Here is a 23,294-nt window from a genome sequence, read left to right on the forward strand (position 1 = left end):
TATGGGGCTTGGCAAAAGCCTTTATGATTCTTTTTCTTTATATTATATAGTTATAAGAAAATAAAATTCAGAATTTAGGGAAGATATTAAATACTGAATTTGTATAAGCTTTCCAAAAAATAATGTCTTTAATTTTTAATGAGAAATTAGCATTTTCTTTTTATGACTATAGCTTTTCACAACAGATTTTGTGCTTCAAATAGCAATTCCTGAAGAAGACTTTTGTAATCCAGTCAAGATTCTTTAATCACAGTTTCTCCAAATTCTTGATAGTCACCATGAACAAAAAACTTTGTTCACACAAGTTAGTAATGCCAACAAAGTAAAACATTTTTTGAAGCCATTTCAAATTTTACAATATTTGAGTCATATTTAAAGAATCTATCTGTTCTTTTTCTTTCACTGACAATTGCCCTATTGGAATTCCTTGAGATTGTGTGACTGCATTTCAAATCTTTGGGAACTTTTTCAAACCAAATTATTTCAAAATAATAAAAATGCTTTAATTCATAGATCACTCATGCATAGTTAGAGTAGTTACTAAGCACAGCCAACTTGGACACCTCTGAAAGGGCACGTCAGTCACAGTGGGAAGAATCCAATACGTGTGAAGACAGACTCGGCGCTGTGCCTGCCAAGAACCTCTGTGCCCCCTCCCTGTCCCTGTTGAACTTGCAACCGGCTACACTTTGGTCTGCTGCTGTGTGTCTTGCGGGGCCAGCTCCCTGGATCTGCAACCTGGACCGCTATACAGGGTCCTGTATAGGACCGAAGGACCTATACGGGACCGAAGGACCCCATTCTTGGTTTCTGGCTTTGTTGTTGGCATCTTCAAATGATTTTTTGAAAAAGTAGCCCTGCATTTTCGTTTTTCACTGGGCCCTGCAAGTCATGTAGCTGGTGTTGGCTTCTGGGGCACCTGGAACACACACTCCTCCAGTAGCAGCCACCATGTGCCTTTGCCCACGATGGGCAGTGGCATGTGTTACCGCTGCCTTTTGAGTCATGAAGCAACTTCTTAGGTTCTGTGTTCAGCTCCTTGACAGGGGGCGTAACGATCTGGATATCATCAGGCTCACCAGGCTCAATGTTGACATGACCATGGGCTACATCTTCCTACCTTGTTCCACTCAGCCACCCTCGAGGGACCTTGATGAAGCTGTTGGTGCTTCTGGCTGGAGGTGACTGGTCCAGAGTTTCCAGGTGCTACAAGAACGGAGTCATCTATTATATCACTCTAGATGCCATGGCTTACTGTTTGGGCAGTCCTATGCGGGGTGTGTTCCTCGGCATATTAAATTCTGCCAAGAAGATCTCTGTGACCTGAAGGAGGTCTACCAGATCCTTGCCAATAGTTTTCAATATGAAGAGTTTGTATTAAATTTTGAATACCCACTCAAAGAGAACGTAGATTTGAGGTATGATCACTGAGGGTTAGATCTAGGAAGGACCAAAGTGGAAAGCAGAGCTGGAAGGGAACATTCTGACTCCTTCCAGACTCTTCCTCTGTCATGTGAGTGTTTAGAGCAGTTTCTCCCAAACGATTTGGAATCTGTATTACTTTTGGTTTGATGTCATACATAATGTTGATCTCTCTATTAAAATGACACATATATATTAATATATAAGGATATATAGATGTGCTTCTATCTCTATCTATCTATCTATCTATCTATCTATCTATTTAAATAAAATAAGCAAAAACAGTTCCAAGACTGTGAGGACAGATGACTCCCAACAGAGGTGAGGAAAGTTTCTGCCTTTTCATGGAGCAACAGATGTGCTCAGATGACTCTGGGGACCAGGGAGAAGGAGGGGTAAGAGGACTCAGCTGAGGCATAATTGGACCTGGCAAGGGTAGGGAAGAGGCTGTACACAGGTCTAAGATTTCTCACACAGACTACCAAATGAACTAATTGCTTTCTGCCCTCAGAGGCAAAGATCACAAGTATGCATCAATCTTAGAATGAGGTCATACAAACAGAATCCCAACAGATATTCCTAAGTAAATACTATTTTATACTATTTTACATAAATACATACACAACATTCCCCATTACACAGTCTTACTGTTTCAGCAAGAATCGTGCACTGAGAACTCTATAGATGTTAACGGCATGGAGTCATTTCCTTGCTCTGTACGGTGTGTGGGTGTGTGTGCACAAGTGCACGAGTGTGCAGTCATTAAGTGGTTCTTGTGGTTAAAGTACTCATCAGGTCTACATGCAGTGGGAGAAAACTATAACTGCATTCCTGCTTCTTAATATTCTGATTTTCTGATCTAAGTAAGTCTTCTGGCATTTATAAAATGGTCTGGCCCTCTTGCTACCCAATCAATGGCTTTCCAAGGATCATGAGAAACCTATAAAAGTATACCAGTAAAAAAGTATAAAAGTAATAAAAGTAACCAGTATAAAAGTAAACCCAGGCAGCACCAAAGTAACAGGAGTGGCCTTTTGCAAGAGTCCATAAGGTAATGGAGGAGACAGAAGGAAATACACTCTCTGTTCCTACATTGCTAAAATGTTATGCTCTGCCTTATGGTATATTTGAACCCAGATCCCTTTATAAGTCCCTTTTTCTGGTGAATCTCATTTCTGGACATGGGGGCAGGAAGGGAGGACCTTCTGGACTTCACATTCATGAAGACCTCACGTACAGACTTGGGGCTCTATTTCTTTCTTTCTTTTTAAGATTTCATTTATTTGACAGAGAGAGAGATCACAAGTAGGTAGAGAGGCAGGCGGAAAGGAGGAAGAAGGCTCCCTGCTGAGCAGAGAGCCCAATATGGGCTACACCCTAGGACACTCAGCTGAAGGCAGAGGCTTAACCCACTGAGCCACCCAGGCACCCCTTGGGACTCTATTTCTAAATGAGGCTACACACCTACTCACAGGCACACAAAGAGGATGGAATGCTATCTTTCAACTTGAATTTTTAAAATATACTGCAAAGTTTGCAACTTGGCTTTGACCTTTCTTCATTTTTTTTTAGTATATTGGGAATCTCCAATAATGGAAGTGGCTGGGCCCTCTCTCAACCTTGAAGGGATGTGTGTGTGTGTGTGTGTGTGTGCGCGCGCATCTTTTTATGTGTATTTTTCCTCCAGTGCACATTTTCATAACTGGATTGGATGTAACATGCTCAATTAATTAGGGAATACATTTTTATTACCAACACCACTGCTGGTTATAATTCGATCTCTATAAGGAACTGGCCAACCAGGCAGATTAGCATGAACTGGCTCATGACTGGAGGGGAACAAAGATGTGTGGCCAACACATCTGCTTTGCATGTTTGTGCTTTGTTTATCATAAAACAGGTGATAATGATAAGGACGTGTAAGAAGCACAGCGTTAATGATAGCGCCAGTAGACAGTGCGAACAAAAGCCATGACTTTTGAGCAAAAGCTAGATGTAAATTAAACTCTGGATTTGTTCAGAGTTGAGGTTTTATAGCTATACATTTACGGCATTTAGAAAGACCTTTGGTGTTGAAATTCCTGCAAGAATAATTTCATCACTTCAAGTGTGAAACTCCCCAGTCACTGAACCCAACTCTTCCCACTGAAGCAACAGCTTCATAATATTGTCTTGGCTAATGTGACCATTTTATTACAGACACTGTGTGTATTATAAAACACACGAAGCTTATATAATGCAGCATTTACTAACACACAGGTACACGGATCACTTGTGGCACGGGAGAGGTCTGCAGATAAAATGTATGAAGAGAAACATTTTAATTTCAATAGTTGTATATTTCTTTTAATGTGTACTTTCAATTTAGGGCAAATTTTCGCACTTGCCATTGGTGGTAGTGATGCACAGCTTCTTTTTAAGTGTAAGCTAAAAAGTGAGTCAATTTATGGAAAAATACTGAATAATTAAGCAGTAGTCTCTTTAGGATAAAGCAAAAATGGTGAAAGAGCTCTGCAATTAACCCCTGTTTTGGAAAAAACGAACTATGTAATAAAAAGAAAGAAGATGTGGGCTTTGGGTTGAGTTTCTGATGGTGATGATGGCCACACTGAGCCATCCTGGAGACCAGTGCCACACACATGTAAGGCTGCTGCCTGATGCCCCAGGAGCGTGCTTTTCCACGTGACACTAATTGGCCCACACAGGAGTGAAACCATGACCCTTCCCTCATTAGCCACATGCTCAGACCAGCTGAGCTAGCTCACTCTGGGTCACTGGGGTCCCATGTAGGAAATTACCATTCCAGTGCCCTGTGGTCCTCTCGTAACCCCAACTAATGAATGTCCCATGGAGCCTAATGTCATTCCTGGGGGAGCACACTGCTCTCCCAGAAGTGGAGAAGTTGATGATATTCCGATGTTTTAAGCCAGGGAAAGCTAAGTAAGAAAGCACGGAGAACTCAAGAAGCCTGAGAACAATCTTTCGAACACCTGTGTGCTAGAAAAAAGGACGCCAACAGCATTCCGCTCTGTCCGTCGTTTGCCAGGCCGGGTCTCAGGACACAGAGTGCAGGCACAGGGAAGTTAGGAATGCTAAGCATCTCACAGCAAGCTCGTCACCGTGTAAATGACATTAAGTGATTGCTGTCTGGACCAACCACTGTCCTTCACCAACCCCATGAGGTACGTTTGATATAGGTTAATCCCTATTTTAGAGATCAGGAAGTTGAGGCTTGGAAGTAACTCGTGCAGGAGCCTACAATCGTGAACTCCTCTCAGGATTGCTGTATTCTGGGAATTCACACATTATCAAGTTGAAGGGAAATTCTACAAGATGGACAGACAGCTTGCCAAACCTTTCTGCTTGTGTCCCCTTTCAGGTCTCAGAAGAAAGACTGGAAGCCTTCAAGTACTCTTTATTTTTCTTTGCTTTAGCACTTCCATAGTTCAGCCCTGACAAGAGTTTAGGAAGATGAATTACTATTAAAAAAAAAAAAAGATGAATTTATAGTCAAGGCCAAAAGAATGCATTTTTTTCCCAAATGTTGGAAAACATTGGAAGGAAAGAGACAGCAGACTTTCTAATGCATATTGAAGAGCTGGGTAAGACCCCTGCGTTACCCCAGCTGCTTTTTAACAAGGCTATTGGATCGATACCCCTTCTAGGGCCAAACTTACTGATGGATGAAATACCTCCTGGTGCTCACTTGGCAGCCACTAGTCCCACAGTCACAGTGGGCCTGTTGCCCTGGGGGTGCCCACTACCCTTATACTCTTTGGAAGCCACGAAGCCCTGTGTGCATGTTCACTTCCAGCTAAAGAACAGTATGAATCAGAAGGGACTAGAGACACTTGAAGCAGATCCCCAAATCATATTTTAACACAGCCCTCTGGTTTCTGATTAATCGGAGGGGATGACTCAGCTTTGTCTGTTTCCTGGTCAGTGCCTAAGAAATTTAATATTTTAAAGTTACAGCTGGCTAATAATAAACTCAATAGTCAGACCTAGATAGTATCCCAAATTTGCCAATGATTAGCAAAGAGGTGTCGGCAATTTACTTTCTATTTTTTGTGGGTTTTTAAAAAGATTTTATTTATTTGAGAGCGAGAGCGAGAGAGAGCGAGCACGCGCACGCACAAGCAAGGGAAGGGGCAGAGGGAGAGAGTGAAGCAGACTCCCCGCTGAGCAGGGACGCCCAAAGCAGGGTGATCCCAGGACCTCGATATCATGACCTGAGCCGAAGGCAGATGCTTAATTAACCGACTGAGCCACCCAGGTGTCCTGAGTTACTCTCTGTTTTATTTGCCTCACCTATGTAGGAGAGACAAAAATCTTTCTCTTATGGCGGTTGTATTCGAATAAGGTAATGCCTATAATATGCTTGGCTGAGATGCTAAAAAATGACAGTATTTCTTATTGCCTGATCTGTCCACTGCCCCTTCACATAGCATGATTGAGTGAAATGTGGTGCAAGTTACTATAGTCCAAAAAGGCACAAGATAAATTTTTTAATTATAATCTTATCTTTAATTATTCATTTGGAGGCCTTACCTATTTATTATTTGATATTTGGTAATCCTCTTTATTATATGCTTCTGAGAAATTATTTCTTGAGATAGAGGGGACTGGGTCTTTTGAAGGCCTTGACGTGAAGTGCCAGGAGACTCACTACCACTGACCACTCACCCTTTATACCCCCCGAGTCCAGCCTAAAACAACAGACTTTTCTGTGTCCATTATAAGTTTTCCTTTGATTCAGGAGCATATTTGCTTGGTCTCAGAGTGGAGACCCAAGTCTGGTCATGGACCCATAAGACAGACGCAACCTTTCTCATAAGCGGGCTCTTGGGCATCAACACTGGGTGGAACTGAATTGTTTCCAAAAGTGAGACAACTGCTGATAAATGGGAGCATCGAGACGGTTTCCCTGGGGTACTCCTTAGCCAGCAGCTGGGAAGAGGCTGGGTGGAGCTGACCAGATGCATGAGACCATGATGTGAGACCAGTGACAGCCACTCTGAAACAGGGGATGCTGAGCAAGCTCGCTGTTCACCACTCTTCTCCAAGCACATTCAGGGGCTGATTGCCATCAGTCAGCTTTCCTAGGCTTCAAATTAGGCAAATCCAATATTGGGAAGAAACGTTTATATTGCCACTTGGGTTGATTATAGCTAGTTTCTCCTCCATCATCTAGGTTCAGACTGGTGAGCTTTTAACAATGACTGGTAGCGGTAGCCGTGTGGGAGACTCGCGTCCTTCTGGGGACTCCAGTTTCGCCATTCTCTTGAACCCACTGCCACCTAGCGGCGGCTGAGCAGACTGAGAAGTGCTTCTCTTCCGTTCTAGAAAGAATGTGGTGGGGCAATCAACTTCTTGTCCTTGCCATTCAAATCCAGGAAGCTTAGGGAAAGATAATAGATATCTCTCCTTCCACTGGCTTCCAGGGGCTTCCGACCCCCTGCCCATATTTAACTGTCACCGTACATTTTAAATGTCAAGCTAGCTGACTCTTCTGCCTTTATTTTGATTAATGAGGACATTCTCATTTAATCAGAAGTCTTTGAGATACAAAACAAGCAAGGGGAAGAATTGGAGTATGTGGGTCTCGCCTCTCGTCCCTCCACTGTATTGGTTAGAAAATTCTTGTATGTCGGCTAAGCCCAGCTCATTATATTCTTTGAAAGCGGAGAATTGGGTCTTGATGGTTAACTTGAGGTTTCCCTAAGCATCAGTGTGATTTTTGTCTACCTTACCCCGGTGACTCAGTTCTGGAAGCACACAGAGGAGATCAAGTAGTCCATGTGGCAAATCTTGGGGCAGTTCAAATTCCGGTACATGCACAGAAAGAAGCTGGTGACAAATTCAAGTATTTTTGGAACCATGTGAGGGTCAATTAGTCAAATGTGGTCAAACCCTTAGAGGGAGCAGAGTGAAGGGTGACCTTAGCATGAAGAGAGGGGGTTAATGCCAGTGAGCTACTAGGGAGAATAAATTCACAGGGCAATTACCACTGCTTGGAGCTTGGAAGAGATAATTCATGATGTGGGCCTAGCTCCTTTTCTAAGAAGGAGTTTCTGATAAACATGGAAGAACAAAGTCACCCCAAGGAGAGTTGATGTAGTTGTGTGTGCTTTGGTAAAGAAAAGGCACAAGGTTACAACAATGAGATGGCAGAAGGCTTGAAACGCATTAACTTTCAAGGGGTGTCTTCACTTGGTAATAAACTCCCCTGCCTCCTCCCCTCCACTACCCCTCAAAATCAGCAGAGACAAAGCAGTCAGTACATTAATACAATCATATTTATTACAGTTTCCAGACTCCCATATGACACATACCTAAAGCAGAACACTGCGAACTGACGTTATTAGCAGCAATCCTCCCTAAACATGAAGAATTTAGGTGAACTTCACAACTGGGAGTAATTTCAAGACAAGATTATAAGTTATGGTTTTTCTTTTAGCAGCTGGTATATGAATACTGAAACTATAAATACAGAGAGTCATCCAGGTTAGCCTTGTCTAAAAAAACATTAATAAGTCACGGAGCAGAGGGGTATCCCCAGGGCTGCCAAACAGAAGGCTAATGTCTTTAGATGTCAATATGAAATAAGCAAATCACTTTTCAAGACATCGCTCACTATCTGTGTTACTGTCAGGACAACAGAAAAAGAACTGGACAGCTGCCCTAGAACCTAGATTACACATAATGCAGCCAGATAATCATTTAAATAATACCTCCCAAGATTGTTTAGACTTTTTTTTCCCCCACAGCTCTAAAAACATAACATCAGACATAACATCAAACATTTACTCCAAAGGATTAAAAATCAAAAGCAATTGCAATGTATTGGGAATAGCTTTTATAGCTTTCCTGAGGGACAGTTGCCATCTTTTCAGAGAGTGTTTTTAAAGCAGCACTAACTCTGGTAGCTTATCAAACTACTTTTCATTCTAAATAAATAAAAGACCAACTGAAGGTCTCAGGTGTACTTATTTCTTTTTCCCTAGATCTCTGAGCCATCCAAAGCCATTCCTTGACAGATAGCTTTCATTTTTATTAGAGGAGTGCAAGAGAAGTTACAAACACTTGAAAAATACTCAAAACACTGAGAGTAAAAGAGGCGCAAACCTTCCTCAGAGCCCAGGAACCTGTGACGGGAACCCCAAAGACTTATCTAAAATCCACCAACTCAATTTGCAAGTAATGACAGACCACCCACCTTTGCAACATAGGCACAGATAAGATTTTCTTGCTTTATAATCCCTCAGAAAAGCATCTGGGAGTTACTGCCCAGGAAAACATAGGTTGATGCATAGAAGCTACTGAAAAGGGGTTGATTGAAGTTAGTATCTGGCACAGGAAGAGAAAAATTAAAACACTTGCTAAACCATTATATCTCTACCATGATACTCGAAGGTGAACCCTGGCCTTCCCATAGCAACCACTTCGTTCACAAAAAATACATAAAAATGGGAAAGCTTTGAGGCAGCACCAGTGACAGCCAGCTGTCTTCGAATAACTTTAATTTTTCCTAAAAGCAAAAATTAAGAGAAAATTTACAGAATCGATTCTATTTCATGATTTTGCCCATGTCAGTGGCTTTGGGGATATTGCAAATAGAAATATAAAACCCCTCAGCATCAACTTAGGGTTCTATTTTTCTCTCAAGGGGTAAGTGTATTCCCAGACTTCTGTACACAGCTTCTGAGGATTAAAGACAGCTCATGGTTCATGCTTTGACAATCTCTAAAGGTACGCCTGGACAGTTTTATCACAAGGAGAGATGAAGACCCTCCTAACCCACCAACTCAGAGCAAGGATTCTCATGCACCTAGACTTTAATGCGAATGGTTTCTAGGCTTTCTGACTTGATAGACACCATGCACAGAGAGCAAGAAACTGACTGGTGTAAAGCCATCTGCCTACACACGGCTAACGCTGGCTACCCATCTCACAAATGGCCCGCCATCATAAGATGGTCTCTGAAAGAGCATAAATGCTTCCCAAGTTCTAGAACAAACAACCTAAAGCAGAAGTTCTCCTGATGGTAGAGGCACAGGATCACCTCTGTGCACAAAGAATGGCACATGAAATCACTCTGGGTGTGTAACCACATCTCCCGTGGCTCAGTGTTCCTGAGAAGACCTCAAGAAGTGCACAGGTACGCCCCATGAACTGTCTCGGAAATGAATGCCCATGTCTAGAGATTACTTTGAAGAACCCATGTTGGATGTTCAAAAATAAGTACTATTCCTACTGAATGTCCTAAGCCCAAACCCCTGGAGAACACCTGAAACCAGTTTTGTTGCATTTCAGCTGTGTAGGGGACCCCTTCAAGTGAGCTTGTGGGGGCCTCCAGAACTCTACCATTCTGGCTATTACTTTCCCTTTTTCTTTCCTTCTCCTGAGAAGACTTCAGTTATTTTCATAGCAACTTATTAAAATGTTCTAGGTGATGACATATTTTGAGCAGCATATAAGTTAATAGAACCAATTTTTTCTTCCTTTTGAAAGATTTCTACAATAATAAAGAAAAGGCAATACTTTTAAAAATTGACTTTCCTAAAAAAAGAACTGTCATACTTTATACAAAACACCACATGTACTATTTAAATAGTTTTCATCCTAGAATCACTAAGAGGGGCATATGGGCACATCAGACTGATCATACGAATTTAAAATAATTTTCAGAGCCACAATTATTAGATTAGACAGAAAAGTAGTAAACCAATCGTTATCTGGACATATGAATATTATATACAAACATGAAAATGCAGCATGTGTTTAAAATAAATCACATTAGATTTAGTCAGGCACTAAAATGAATGGAAACGGATATATTCCTTTTGATACCAAACTTATATTTTATTGGGAAAACCTGGTATCTACTGCAGCTTCTAGCCGAGGGACAGAACGGCAGACACAGGAAGACATCTAACAGGAAAGACTGGTAAAGAGGTAGAGGCAGGGGTGCCTGATGACTAAACAAGATAACTATTAACTGAGTAACTGAGATTTTAGACATACCACTTAGAAGAGAATTTAGATGAGCAGATTCCAAAGGTAACTGCTTGACTTTGTAACACGAAACCTCTCTAAATGTTTCTGATATGGCTCTAAAGAAAAATATTTACAATGCATTTTAAAATAAAAGCAAGTAAACGAAACAAAACAAAACATCTTCCACAATTCCCCTTTGGGGATGTGTCATTTTTAGATGTGCATTGTCCCTTTGGTACTACCATATAAATCCCTTGAAAAGTTCAGGGGAATTCTTTCTGACGATAATCAGAAAAGGGTTGGGGCTGGGATGTAGGGGAAGCAGCAAAGAAACACTACTCTTCTTTTATTGAGGATATTTTTCTAAGAACTTCCATTTGCCTTTAGGAGAAAGAAATGGATTATGGAAAACAGTTCCTGAAGATATCACTGCCTTCTGAGGACAAGTTCATAATTATGACACCTACAGAGATGACTTTCGTATGTAGCACCTACCCTGCTCTTAAGACATAGAACTCTTACCAAGCTATGAAATATAGTTAGTAAAAGTTACTCGTGGCACTTAAATATGTTTAGAGACTTTAAAATGCCTTCCTAAAATTCTCTGTCTCAGTGCCCCTGTGAGGTAGGTGTCTGAGGGGAAAAACTGAGGCACAGAGGGGTTAAGTCTGCTTTCCCTTTACTGCATGATGAGCCTATGGCCCTGCTAGCAGAAGGACCAGGTGGCCTAACTCCCTCGACGTTATTCACCCTGCTTCTCAGAAGGCTTACCTAAGTTACATAAAAAAACACAGAAGGGGAATTTTTTTTTCAAGCATTTTAACTAGTTATCTATTTCTTATTCTCACTTTGAACATGTTATTCTAAAATAAAACCAAATACAAACAAAATGAAAAATCAATATTGCCTAACAGTCTGTGTCTAGATGTAGCCTGTTCTGTACTAGTGATTGAAAAAGCATATATTATGATTCAAGTAGAAGTACCAGAGGGTGCTACAGTGTTCCCAATACTCAAGCCAGGCTTTGAGTAAAGTGTCCCTTATAGATGCCACCCACTGTACTTTGTAAGAATCTCTTCGGCGTGACACGAGGGAATAAAACTAGCACTCCTGTTTCATGGAAATACCATTCTGAAAGTTACTCTACACAGTCCAGCCCTAACTGGAAAGGGAACTCTCAACCATGTGATGCATACGTACTACGGAGTTCATGCAGAACTCTTTGAAGCCATATATGAAGATCACAGTCACCTGCCATAAAGCTCACAGAACAGTTCATACTACATACGGAAGGGCAATACATGGGTACATGCACTAGCACCATGCCACAGAAGTGTAGGAAAAGGACAAGAAGCCACCTCATGAGAATCTTCTAGTCCCACCTGGCATGCCAGTCTCAGAAGCTACCTCTGGTAAGTGGGGAAGACTCCCGAAGTCCCGTATCCCTTTAAATAATAAGGAGAGGGGTAAAAACAGAATCTTCGTTGTTGGCTGCTTTGAGCATACCAGCTACCTGAATTTTACTCTTTCAAAAGTTAGCAGTTTTCAAAGGTAATAAATTACGTATCTTGATGAAGGGAGAATGGTGTAGAGCAAAATTCAAAGGTCAGTTACAAGTTGTGGATACAAGACTACCGGGAAATTTATACTGCTACTCTTAGAATCAAATTCATGAGTACTTAGGGCACTAGCTTTTAGAAATGAAATAACTTTTTTTGAGGTGTTTTTTTTCCCCTTCCATCCTTATAGTATCTGTGGGGTGAATTTAATTCATACCAGACCCCTAATTCAAATGAAGATTTGATACTTGGTTTGAATGTCTAAAGTTGACCATGACATCAAATAAGATGCAGGTTGTTTCCTCTGTACAGCTTCTGACTTGATATTAATGCAAATACCCACCCTCCTAAGGCCTGTGTCCCTGGAGGGAGCTCCTCTTCCAGAGGGCCTGAGCCTGGCTCTATGCTCTGTACATGCATGACCAGAGGAAATTATTCCAACTCAGAGTTTCACTGGGGTACTAGGATACAGCATAGCAGCAATTCATGCATTTTATTTCTAAAAACCAAAGCTCCCATGAGGCCGAGCTGGTCACTGTGCAAGATGAACCAGCAGGACATTCTCGCCTCGAATGAAAATCTGATTTATGTGTCGAGTGAATACCTGCTGGTAATCCACTTTGGGCTTTCGCTTTTTCTTACGGGGCTGGCCCCTGGAAAGGGTGGTGGCCCTGGAAAAGGTACCTCCCACACTTGACCCTTCTGTCCGTGTAGTCCTCCCTGACATCTCTGACCTGGACTCCTCCCTTGCAGATGCCTGCAGGGAAGAAGGAACAGAGCGGGAACGCCTGCGTGAGCCCCGGTCAGTATCTCCTCTTCCCCACACTGAAGCCACCTTCCAAGTAGACGTCTGGGAATATCTGGACAGAGTGGAGTCTTCAACTGCAGACTTAGAATCTCCTTCTTTTTTGGAAGAATCTTGAAGTTTTAGGCGATCAAACAGCTATAAGGAAAGCAATGATAAGTATCAGCCTTCTCTTTAGCCTCCGACATCCCTATTTGAATATATAGAAAAAACCCACCAGATTGCTTAATTAGGTTTTATAGGCTCCCTGTTGTGCATTTTTAAAAAATGTTAGTAATGAATCTTCTGTGTGTAGCCATAATACAGATAAATCAATAACGTCAAGAGAAAAGGTACCTTCTTTTTCCTGTGGTATAAAATGGAAAGATTTCAAGAGGTAACCTGTTGTTTAAATACTATGCAGATCAAAAGCAGACTCATTTACGATTAACTGAAAGCATGAGAAGTGAGACTAACAAAGATCTTCGTTCAGGCATACATAGTGGACAGCAACTGAGCTCTCCCACTAGGAAATCTGGTTGCCACACTCAGTGATCCATTTCTAAGCTTGAAAGCACACTGGGTACTCAGGAAGTCAGGGGAAACAGCCTACCCTAGTTAGAGTCAATGAAGAATCCCGCTCATATGCTTTGCCTAGAACAGGTTTTCGGTAGGTCTCATCCACATCAGTAAGTGCCTAGAAAAACACCCAAAGGAGAAAAAATTTCAGAAAATTAAAAATATTATTGTTATAGCTTCCAGGAAAAATTTTAAAAAGCAGAATAAACATCTCATTTAGAGGAACTAAACTTACCAAGTGACTCTGCTCTTAGACAGAAAAAAATGGTAATACCCGGTACCCTCTGTGTAAGATTTCCAAGTTGCTATCATCATAATAATATTGGTTTTGTCAATGGTAAGGGGCCTTTCCAAAGGCATGGTAGAGGTTCTTAAATTTCAGTATGCATAAACATCTAGGAAGCTTGTTAAAATATCAATCCAAGGCTACTTCCTAGATAATGCTGATTTAGTAGATTTGGGATAAAGCCCAGGAACTTTCTGCTTTAACCAGAAACTCTACAATTGTGATGTAGGATGCCCCAAGGCCGCACTTTGAGAAACACTATTCTACTGCTTCTTTTCCTTCCTCAGTTTATAGGTCTTATGACAGCAATGAACAGGTATGAACCAGAGTTTCATATAGAATTGCTGGTGAATTTTTGTCCCTGAGAGATCAGTCTCAGAGGACAGCTATTTAGGATTCAGTGAGATCATGTATGAGAAATCAATTTGAAAAGTGTAACTCACCCCACAAATATGAGCTGTCAGGATTATTATTATGGGATTATTATTATTATTATTATATCAAAGAGGTTCTCTTAAATACTTTTCCTTCAAAGGTAAAATTGTAACAGTAAAGTACTTTCCCCTACATTTTAGATATAAGAAAAGTGGGCCTCAGAGAAATTACCTTCCCAGAGTAACACAACTACCAAGTGGTAAAGCTAAACATGGTCTTAGGAGTCAGAAACACCTGGGATTAAGTTCTAGAACTTCCACTTACTGACAGGATAATCTGGGCCAATCATTCAATACTTCTAGCCTCAATTTCTTCATTTGTAAAATAGAGCAGTAGTAAACTTTGTTCATTGAGATAAACCCTTAGTATACTATCCAGCAAATGCTAAGTGCTTAATAAATGCCAGCAACTACTATAGTCATCTAGGAGAATGCATGGATGAAGACAAAATGCAGGAAAAAGAAAAGTTGGAGATGGAAGACCATGTGAAAAAGAAGTACCAGAAAGCCTGGTGTTCCTCTTTTAACTGCCTCATATTGAAGTTGTGCTATAATGTATCTCTTCATTCCCACAAATGTCTAGTAAGCAGACAGCCTCTAGGAGACTGGGGGCACACTTCCTTCCTAAGGAAATACCATACAACGTGTCAGGCTTATTAGGATGCCTGCTTCTCCTCTATCTTCATCTATCTTCCTAAAACTGTAGAGTAAAAATTCCTTTCTGAAATTTCTGTACCTAGCTCTGTGGTAAAATACTAGTCAAAGTGTAAAATCAATAAATATTTTGAAATGAATGAAAAATGGTCAGTAGGAAATTGATACAAATTTCCTAAACAGCTGGAATAGGTAACTATTCCTCAAGGCTGGGTTTCTTAACCATAGCACTTGACATTCTTTTTTAGGTTATGCAATTTTTTTTTCCATTTTCTTTTCTTTTCTTTTCAGTGTTCCAAAATTCATTGTTTATGCACCACACTCAGTGCTCCATGCAATACGTGCCCTCCTCAATACCCACCACCAGGCTCACCCAACCCCCCACCCCTCTTTTCTCCAAAACCCTCAGTTTTTTTCTCGGAGTCCACAGTCTCTCATGGTTTGTCTCCCCCTCTGATTTCCCCCATCTCACTCCTTCTCTCCATCTCCCAAAGTTTTCTGTGTTATTCCTTATGCTCCACAAGTAAGTGAAACCATATGATACTTGACTCTCTCTGCTTGACTTATTTCACTCAGCATAATCTCCTCCAGTCCCGTCCATGTTGATACAAAAGTTGGGTATTCATCCTTTCTGATGGAGGCACAATACTCCATTGTGTATATGGACCATATCTTCTTTATCCATTCGTCTTTTGAAGGGCATCTTAGTTCTGCTATTGCTGAATGAACATTGGGGTACAGATGGCCCTTCTTTTCACTACATCTGTAACTTTGGGGTAAATACCCAGTAAGCACTTGACATTGTGCACCAGATACTTCTTTGCTGTTGGTGGGCTATCCTGTGTGCTGTACGATGTGCAGCAGCCCCTCTGGCCTCGACCCAGTAGATGCCAATAATACCCTATGCCACCGCGATGACTATTTAAAAAATGTTCCCAGACACTGGCAAATGTCCCTAGGAGGGAGAGAAGAGTAAAACTATTCTGATTGAAAGCCAATGCCTTAAAGAAAAGAAATCAACAGAAAGTACTCTTTTGTTGTCAGCCAAGAATGCAAAAATCCTAGTTCTTCTGGGAAGTTATTCTATAGGTTTTCCTAAATAAGGTTACTTTAGACAGACAAAAGATGTAATCACTAAGAAGTTCTCCAACCTCTTAAGAAAGGCTTAATTACCATATTCCAGAACTTGTCAAAGGCGACGAGGAAGCCTGTACAGACGCCCCGAAGACCCTTGAAAGTGCGGATGTGAACATTCACCTTCACTCCCTCCCGGATACAACGATGGAGCTCACCCAGAGGGCTGCCTTCATGCACTGAAACAAGACAAGAACAGTGAGCATAGCATGAACATCTGCTCTCGTTCCCAGAATTAACAACCAAGACCACCTAACCATTTCTAGCAACATTAGGCAACATAGTGCAGTGGAAACCTCACTATCGAAACAGGAAGGCCCAATGGGCAATATAACTAGTACAGGCAACATACACTGAAATAAGGCAAGTTTCCACCAGACGGAGATAAAGCATACATTTGTTTATCATCCAAGTGTTTCACTACTCATACATCCTGTGTTCTATGATGTCATTGATTCTAAGATGCACCATTATTTAAAAATGTTTTTTGGGGAAAAACCCCATATTAAATGTATACATCAGCAGCAAAATTCTTCTAAGTTCTATACCTGGGTAAGAAAACTTTTTTTAAAAAAGATTATTTATTTATTTATTTGACACAGAGAGAGAGAGAGCGAGCGAGCGAGCACACAAGCAGGGGGAGCAGCAGGCAGAGGGAGAAGCAGGGTCCCCACTGAGCAAGGAGCCTGATGTGGGGCTCAATTCCAAGACCCTGGAGATCCTGAACTAAGCTGAAGGCAGACGCTTAACTGACTGAGCCACCCAGGTGCCCCAGGACAACATTTTTAAGGATAATTCTCATGAACCACATATTCAGCTTGACTCTTTACCAAAAAACCCAAAACCAAACAACATGTTCATATGTTTAAAGGAAACAAACCACGCAAAACATCTGCCCTTCACCATGTGCAGTGCTCTAAGAGAGAAGGGACTTTGGCCACCCATCTGAAGACACTCCATGCCTAAGCTCTCTGAAGCCGCTAGATTCCAGTGCACATCGTCTTTACACTAGGAGGAAGAGACGTGATTGCATTTCAAGCCTGGCTGATACAGAGGCACCTGCTAGGCATTAGGCTCCTATGATACTGCTGATAAGTATCACATAAAAAGAGTATGACGACTCATGGGAAGAATGCTGGGACTATAAATTGCAGCCTTTACTCTGATGGATTCTTTTTTTCAGAGCTTGGGAACGGAGATGAATTTTATTTTTATTACTTCACATTAACTTAGCCTTCACAATATGAAGGCTATACTATATAAAACCTTCCAAAAGAAAACCACATGTGCACACACACACTCTTACACGCACACTCACGCATACACAGTCTCAGTCTTTCCTCCCAGATTTGCAAGGGAAAATCCCCTGGAGACTGATTACTTCCATCAACTGCAAATACACAAAAATTTCTGTTTTGTTTCTAGTGGCATGAAAGAGAACAGCAGTTCTGCACTTCAGTTTGTAAAACTAAGCAGGTTACTCTTGACCCTCTTATCCCTCACTCATATCCCTCACTATCCCCCCTTACCCCTCCCTATCCCTCACTCCTAGATCAGCTTATAAATGATGGCAGTGATAATTTAATAAAAGAAAATACTCTTTGAAGAAAGTAACTTAGCAGATGAGAAGTAGGAGTTTGTGTCAGATTGAAAAATCAGCAAGAAGGCACAGTTGAAGGCAGTGTGGCAGATACAGAGGCCTTGGAAAGGAACATGAGCACCTTGGTCTGACCTTCATCATCTACCTTTGCTATGGCAATAGCAGTATTTTGAAATTATTTGAATGCTTGAGTGACTTTTTCTCCACAAGTCTGAGTTTCCTTATTCATAAAATGAAGTTAGGCTAGTTATCTTCTAGATTCATCTCAGAAATAAGTCTCTATAATTCAATTTCTTAGAAACTGATCATACTGCCTGGATCAGTCTCTTTGCATATACACGTTCCCTGTTTCCCCCCACCCCCGTATGTGTTTCTTCCAACAGTGGGAAGACCATTCTTTTTCTAACTTGTAAATAAACAGAAGTACTACTTTGCCCCCTGAGCCCCCAAACCAGAGAGAAAACACAAACACACATCTTAACAACAGTTTCTTATTCTGGTTAAACAAATGATAAACTCAGGTCTTTCAACTCTCCTATCTGTACTTTTCTCTTGACTTTTTTCTTCCAAAGATTTAATACGGTGTAATTCCAGGGACCACTTCACTCCTTGTTTATCATCAAAAATATAACACTAGCACCACCTATCACAGCAAACTGCCAAGGCACCAATGAGCTCCACATTCTGCCTTGGAATGCACACTCTGATCTCTTTCCAGCAGTCTCTATAACAAACTCCAAATGGATATGTATAAGCCAGTCTTCTAAAATTCAATACAACAACAAAACTATATGCCTTATCTTTGAAGACAGTTATTCTTCCAGATCTCCTTCTCCATTGTCATTATTCTTAGGCCCCAACCTTCTAAAGCCAAGTCATTCCTTTTTTTTTTTTTTTTTAAATTTAAAGATTTTATTTATTTAGTTGACAGAGAGAGATCACAAGTAGGCAGAAAGGTGGGGGTGGGGGGTAGGGGAGGCAAGCAGACTTCTGCAGAGCAGAAAATCTGACGCAGGGCTCAATCCCAGGACCCTGAGATCGTGACCTGAGCCAGAGACAGAGGCTTAATCCACTGAGCCACCCAGGCGCCCCAAGCCAGGTCATTCTTAACTCCATTCATCTCCTTACTTGTGGCCACACTAAGCTCAGACAATAGATTCTCAATAACTAAGACATAACCTTTCCTTTCTCCTTCCCCAACCAATAATACAGTCCAGAGCCTTATCAGATGATTGGTTTACTACAACAGTCTCCCAGTTCCCCTCAGATCATCTCTGACACCATCAATTATCACCAATTACTGAGCACTCCGTATAAACTTGGGGTAAGTTTAACTCTATGCATGTTATTTGATTTAATCCTCACAACTTTAACACATAGGTACTATTATTTTGTCCCACTTTATAGATGAGGAAAATGAGGCTCAGAAATGTTTATGTAAATAATTTCTCAGGGCACCTTGGTGGCTCAGTGACTTAAAGCCTCTGCCTTTGGCTCCGGTCACGATCCCAGGGTCCTGGGATCGAGCCCCACATCGGACTCTCTGCTCAGCAGGGAGCCTGCTTCCTCCTCTCTCTCTCTCTCTGCCTGCTTCTCTGCCTAGTTGTGATCTGTGTCAAATCAATCAATCAATCTATCTATCTATCTATCTTTTAAATAAATAAATAAATTCTCAAGGTTACCTACCTAGTGAACAGCTGAGCCAACACCCAATACAGGCAGGGTATATATACATCCTGACCTGGAGCTTTTAATTATGACAGTCTAAAACAATAACCACAACAATAACCTGTAACAATCACAATGACATTTAACATTTACTGAGAATTTCCCTACGTGTAAAGTTTTGAATGGGTTAACTAACTTAAACCTAACAACTATAAGTAGATACTATTACTCTTCTCACTTTACAGATGAGGAAACTGAGGCCCCAAAGAGTTTAAGTGACTTACCTACTGAAAACAGCTAGAAAGTGGAGGAGTCAGTGTTCAAAACTAAAAAAGTCAGCAGTCAAACCCTTGAGTTTGTGGTCTAAACCTCCATAAATACATTTTACTACTAGAAAGTAAGTTATTAGAAACATTGCCCTAAAAGTGCTTTCACTTAAGAATACACATGATGGTTCCCACTGTCTATCAAAACAAAGCCAAAGAGAAACTCTTTGGTCTTTAAAGTATTTTAATAAATCCTTCTCTGGACCCAAATTCAGTTCTCATTACCCTAGACAAACACCCCTCTGCCTCACTTATGTGGCACCCTCCACCCACCAAAAGAAACAAACAAAGAAAAATGAGAATGTACTCCCCTCTTCCTTTACTTCAGATTAGCATAAAGGCCCAGACACACAGGCCCTGGACTTGGACAAACTCAGCATTAAGTCTCACATGCAAACTAACTAGCTATGTGATCCTGGGCAAGTAGTTAAGCACAACAAACTTCATTTATAAAATAGTATCTAGGGATAAAATAAGATAAAAGACATCTAAAGGGCTTAGCAAAGTGCACAGCAGTTACCAGCTAAATAACAGTAGCTATAATTAGCAACAATGAAATTGTCTCTTGACTTAAAAAAGGACATGAGGGAACTTTCTGGGATGATGATTTGTTCTGTATCTTGATTGCGGTGGTAATTTCACAACTGCACATTCGTCAAAACTCACTCAAAATGCTTGTCATCTGGCAAGCATTTCTGACATCTGCCACTGAACACAGTGACCTAGTTAGCCATTCAAAGCTATTTTGTTATGTGTAAATTATACCTCAATAGCTTAATTTTTAAATAATTACTGTTATCTTCAACCATGTCCCTCCTTAAATTAACTTTAAGATCTGAAGCCTAAAATCTTCCAGGAATTCTTTCTGAATAAATTTAATCCTCACCCTTGCTTCTGTACTTTTTTTACTTTCTTCCTTTTTGATTTTTGAAGATTCATTTATTTATTTTAGAGAGAAAGTGTGTGCATGAGCAGGGGGAGGGGCAGAGGGAGGGAGAGGGAGAGAAGCAGACTCTCTGCTGAGTGGGGAGTCCCAGGCAGGGCCCAGGACAGATCTCACAACCCTGAGATCATGACTTGAGCTTAAATCGAGTCAGACATTTGACTGAGACATCCAGACACACCTGCATTTTTCTTGCTTCCTGAAGCTCACCAGTTCTCAGTGATGTCTACCCATCTCTATCATGTATACTCATGTATACTCATATATACTCTATTATGTATACTATCATGTATACGAGAAAGAGCTGTTTCTAGTGATGTGATTAAAATTTTCAGTGCTGTGGTGCCTGGGTAGCTCAGTCAGTTAAGCATCAGCCTTCAGCTTAGGTCATGATCCCAGGGTCCTGGGATCAAGCCTGGCATCAGGTTCCCTGCTCGGCAAGGAGCCTGCTTCTCCCTTTCCCTCTGCCTGCTGCTCCCCCTGCTTGTTATCTCTCTCTCTGACTGAAATAAATAAATAAATAAATAAAATCTTTAAAAATAAAATAAAATTTTCAGTGTCTATAGCACATTCTGAGATATTGATTCCAGGCATATATTTAACCATGGAAAATCAACAAAGGTGTTTTCATGCTCTGTCATACCAATATACCACAGTGCTCTATAGGTCAAGCTAAAACCACTTGCCATATAGAAATAAGTCTTTCCCTTGCCAGTCTCAGTAGCAAAGCAACAACTGGCAAAATGGAAATAAATGTTACAGTCTGAGGCTTGGAGTGCATTTCCAAGATCTGATAGTGGCAAAAAGTCTAGGCAAAATAAGGTCCCCCAAACTGCTCTTATTTTAGGAACATGCATACTTTATCTTTGTGTTACTGTTGGGCAAGCAAGCTGGGGTTCACCCTAGCTTTGGCAAGAATGCTCTGGCACTATCTGTCACAGTAAATGATCTGACAAAGATACATCTAACTGCACACAGCTTTTCAGGATGTTTCTTTCTTAATAAACACTTCTAGGAATGAAACAAAATATTCCCTTGCTTAGCACAACCCTCTAAAGGCAGTGATTTAATAATGTTACAATTTAGCTATCAGGATACAGATGCTTTCTTTGAATGGCTAACTAGGTCATGGCGTTCAGTGGCAGATGTCAGAAATGCTTGCCAGATGACAAAAGACATAACCCTTGGCTGTTTTTATTCCATGTGCATAAGACCTAACTCACACATTAGCAACCTCCCCTGTTTACAGCTTTACTCTAAGGATCTATTAGGAAGGTCCAAGAGATTCCCTTGTGTCATTTACACCTTCAGAACTTAAAATAACCTGCGCATATGGCAATATGAGTCTGACAGACACACTCCTGCGCCCATCCTGGCAGAATGGCTGTGAAGCAGTGTCTGGGTTTAAGTGGCATGTGTGCCTGCTGCATTCCAGCACTTGTGATTTGGTAATGCAAACATGTGTATCAATACCCCATAGCCCTTCTCCTATAAGCACCCTGGAAAGAGCTGTCAATGTGCAGGAGTTATGAGATTATGTCCCCTGGTCTAACTGAACAGACAGGTCTCCCCACACTCCATCCCACCATCCTCAATCCCACTAACCACTCTCCTTTCCTTAATACTGGTTGTGCCCTCCCCTCTGGCCGTGGTCCCTAAGGTTTCTCATCACCTCTGCAGATCCTCCTTGTGATGTCCCGTTTCCGGGCCCCACCACCTCTTCAGATCCCCATCACACCCGCAGACCCTCGCTGCAGGCCCCTCACCCCTGCAGCCACTTGTACGGACCCCGTTACCTCCGCTGACTTACACCCTTACCCGCCAGACCCTTCCCATGGCTCCTTATTACCTCTACAGCCTTAGCACTCTTCCCCCGCTCCCCGCTCCTGCTGATCTCTCCTGACTCCAGAAGACCCTCCCCACACCCCCATTAGCCATTTGACTCATGGAGAACTTCCTTAAGGTGGCGGATTATCTCTGCAGCCTTCACCAAGACCCTCCCCCTAATGCGTACGGACCTCCTCCAAGTCCCTAGAGCCCTGCAAACGCCCCCTGGGCCACCAGCTTCCGGGCAGCCCGCGGGGCCCTCGTCCCCACCCCCCCCACCGCCCCGCCCCACCCCACCCCGCCCGCGCCCGCGCCCGCGCCCGCCGGACTCACAGGGCATTCGCGTGAGCACGTTGCGCGGCGCCTTCCTGCTCCGACCCGGACCCCGCCGGCGCGCCCCGGCGGCCCCGTCCCCTTCCTCCTTGGCCACCATGAGGCGACGGAGGCGCTGGATGCGCTCGGGGTCTGGAGCGGGGGCGTCCTGGCGGCGGCGGGTTCTGGCCGAGGGCCCAGCAGCGGCGGCGGGGACCCCCGAGCCCGCGGCCGCGCTCCGCGCCCGCCCGCGCCCGCCGCCTCGGACCCCGGTCCGGAGGAAGCTCTCGTACTCCGCCAGGTTGTTGAAGCAGGGCGCGTTGGGGTAGGGGATGGGCGGCAGGCGGGGCGCGTACAGGGCCAGCAGAGGGTCGAAGCTGTCAGAGCTGACATCCAGCCGCGGGCTCGGCGGGCGCGCGGGGCTGCCGGCGCGAGCCGACCTCGCCCCCCGCTCCCGCTCCTCCATGTTTGAAAGGCCCGCAAGCCGAGGCCGATGGGAAGAAGGAGCGGAGCCGCCAGAGGGCGGCACTGCGCAGCCGCGGACTGGGGTTGCACTGCGCCGACGTGGCCGCCGGAGGGCAGCATCTATCCGCGCTCAGGCCCGCCGGGCCCTTTACACCGGTTGGATAACAGGTTAATCTGTTTGAACGCGTGTTTCCCCAATTATATCATTATCACTTAGGGTGTTTCTTAATACTCCAGATTCCCCGGGGGTGGATCTTGGAATCGGCATTTAACGAGCTTCCCTAGGCGTTTCCCTGCTGTC

General features: G+C 42.6%; 1 protein-coding gene across 1 annotated transcript; it reads right to left on the reverse strand.

Moving 5' to 3' along the window:
- Positions 1-7,703: 7,703 nt before the first annotated feature.
- LSM11 (LSM11, U7 small nuclear RNA associated) lies at positions 7,704-22,994 on the reverse strand. Its single transcript, XM_044230499.1, has 4 exons — positions 22,550-22,994; positions 15,892-16,031; positions 13,379-13,462; positions 7,704-12,924 (listed from the first exon to the last, which is right to left on the reverse strand). The coding sequence occupies exons 1-4, from the start codon at positions 22,992-22,994 to the stop codon at positions 12,514-12,516; spliced, it is 1,080 nt and encodes a 359-aa protein (XP_044086434.1). The 3' UTR covers positions 7,704-12,513.
- Between the last annotated feature and the right edge of the window lie 300 nt (positions 22,995-23,294).

The sequence above is a fragment of the Neovison vison genome, chromosome 1, assembly GCF_020171115.1.
Source record: "Neovison vison isolate M4711 chromosome 1, ASM_NN_V1, whole genome shotgun sequence".
NCBI classification, from domain to species: Eukaryota; Metazoa; Chordata; class Mammalia; order Carnivora; family Mustelidae; genus Neogale; species Neogale vison.

Coding starts and splice junctions, on each gene's coding strand:
- LSM11 (XM_044230499.1), bottom strand. CDS start 22,994: ATGGAGGAGCGGGAGCGGGGGGCGAGGTCGGCTCGCGCCGGCAGCCCC. Junction 13,463..15,891: donor TTGACAAGTTCTGGAATATG/GTAATTAAGCCT, acceptor GTGTTTTTCTAG/GCACTTACTGATGTGGATGA. Junction 12,925..13,378: donor CTTCATTGACTCTAACTAGG/GTAGGCTGTTTC, acceptor CTTTCCTTATAG/CTGTTTGATCGCCTAAAACT.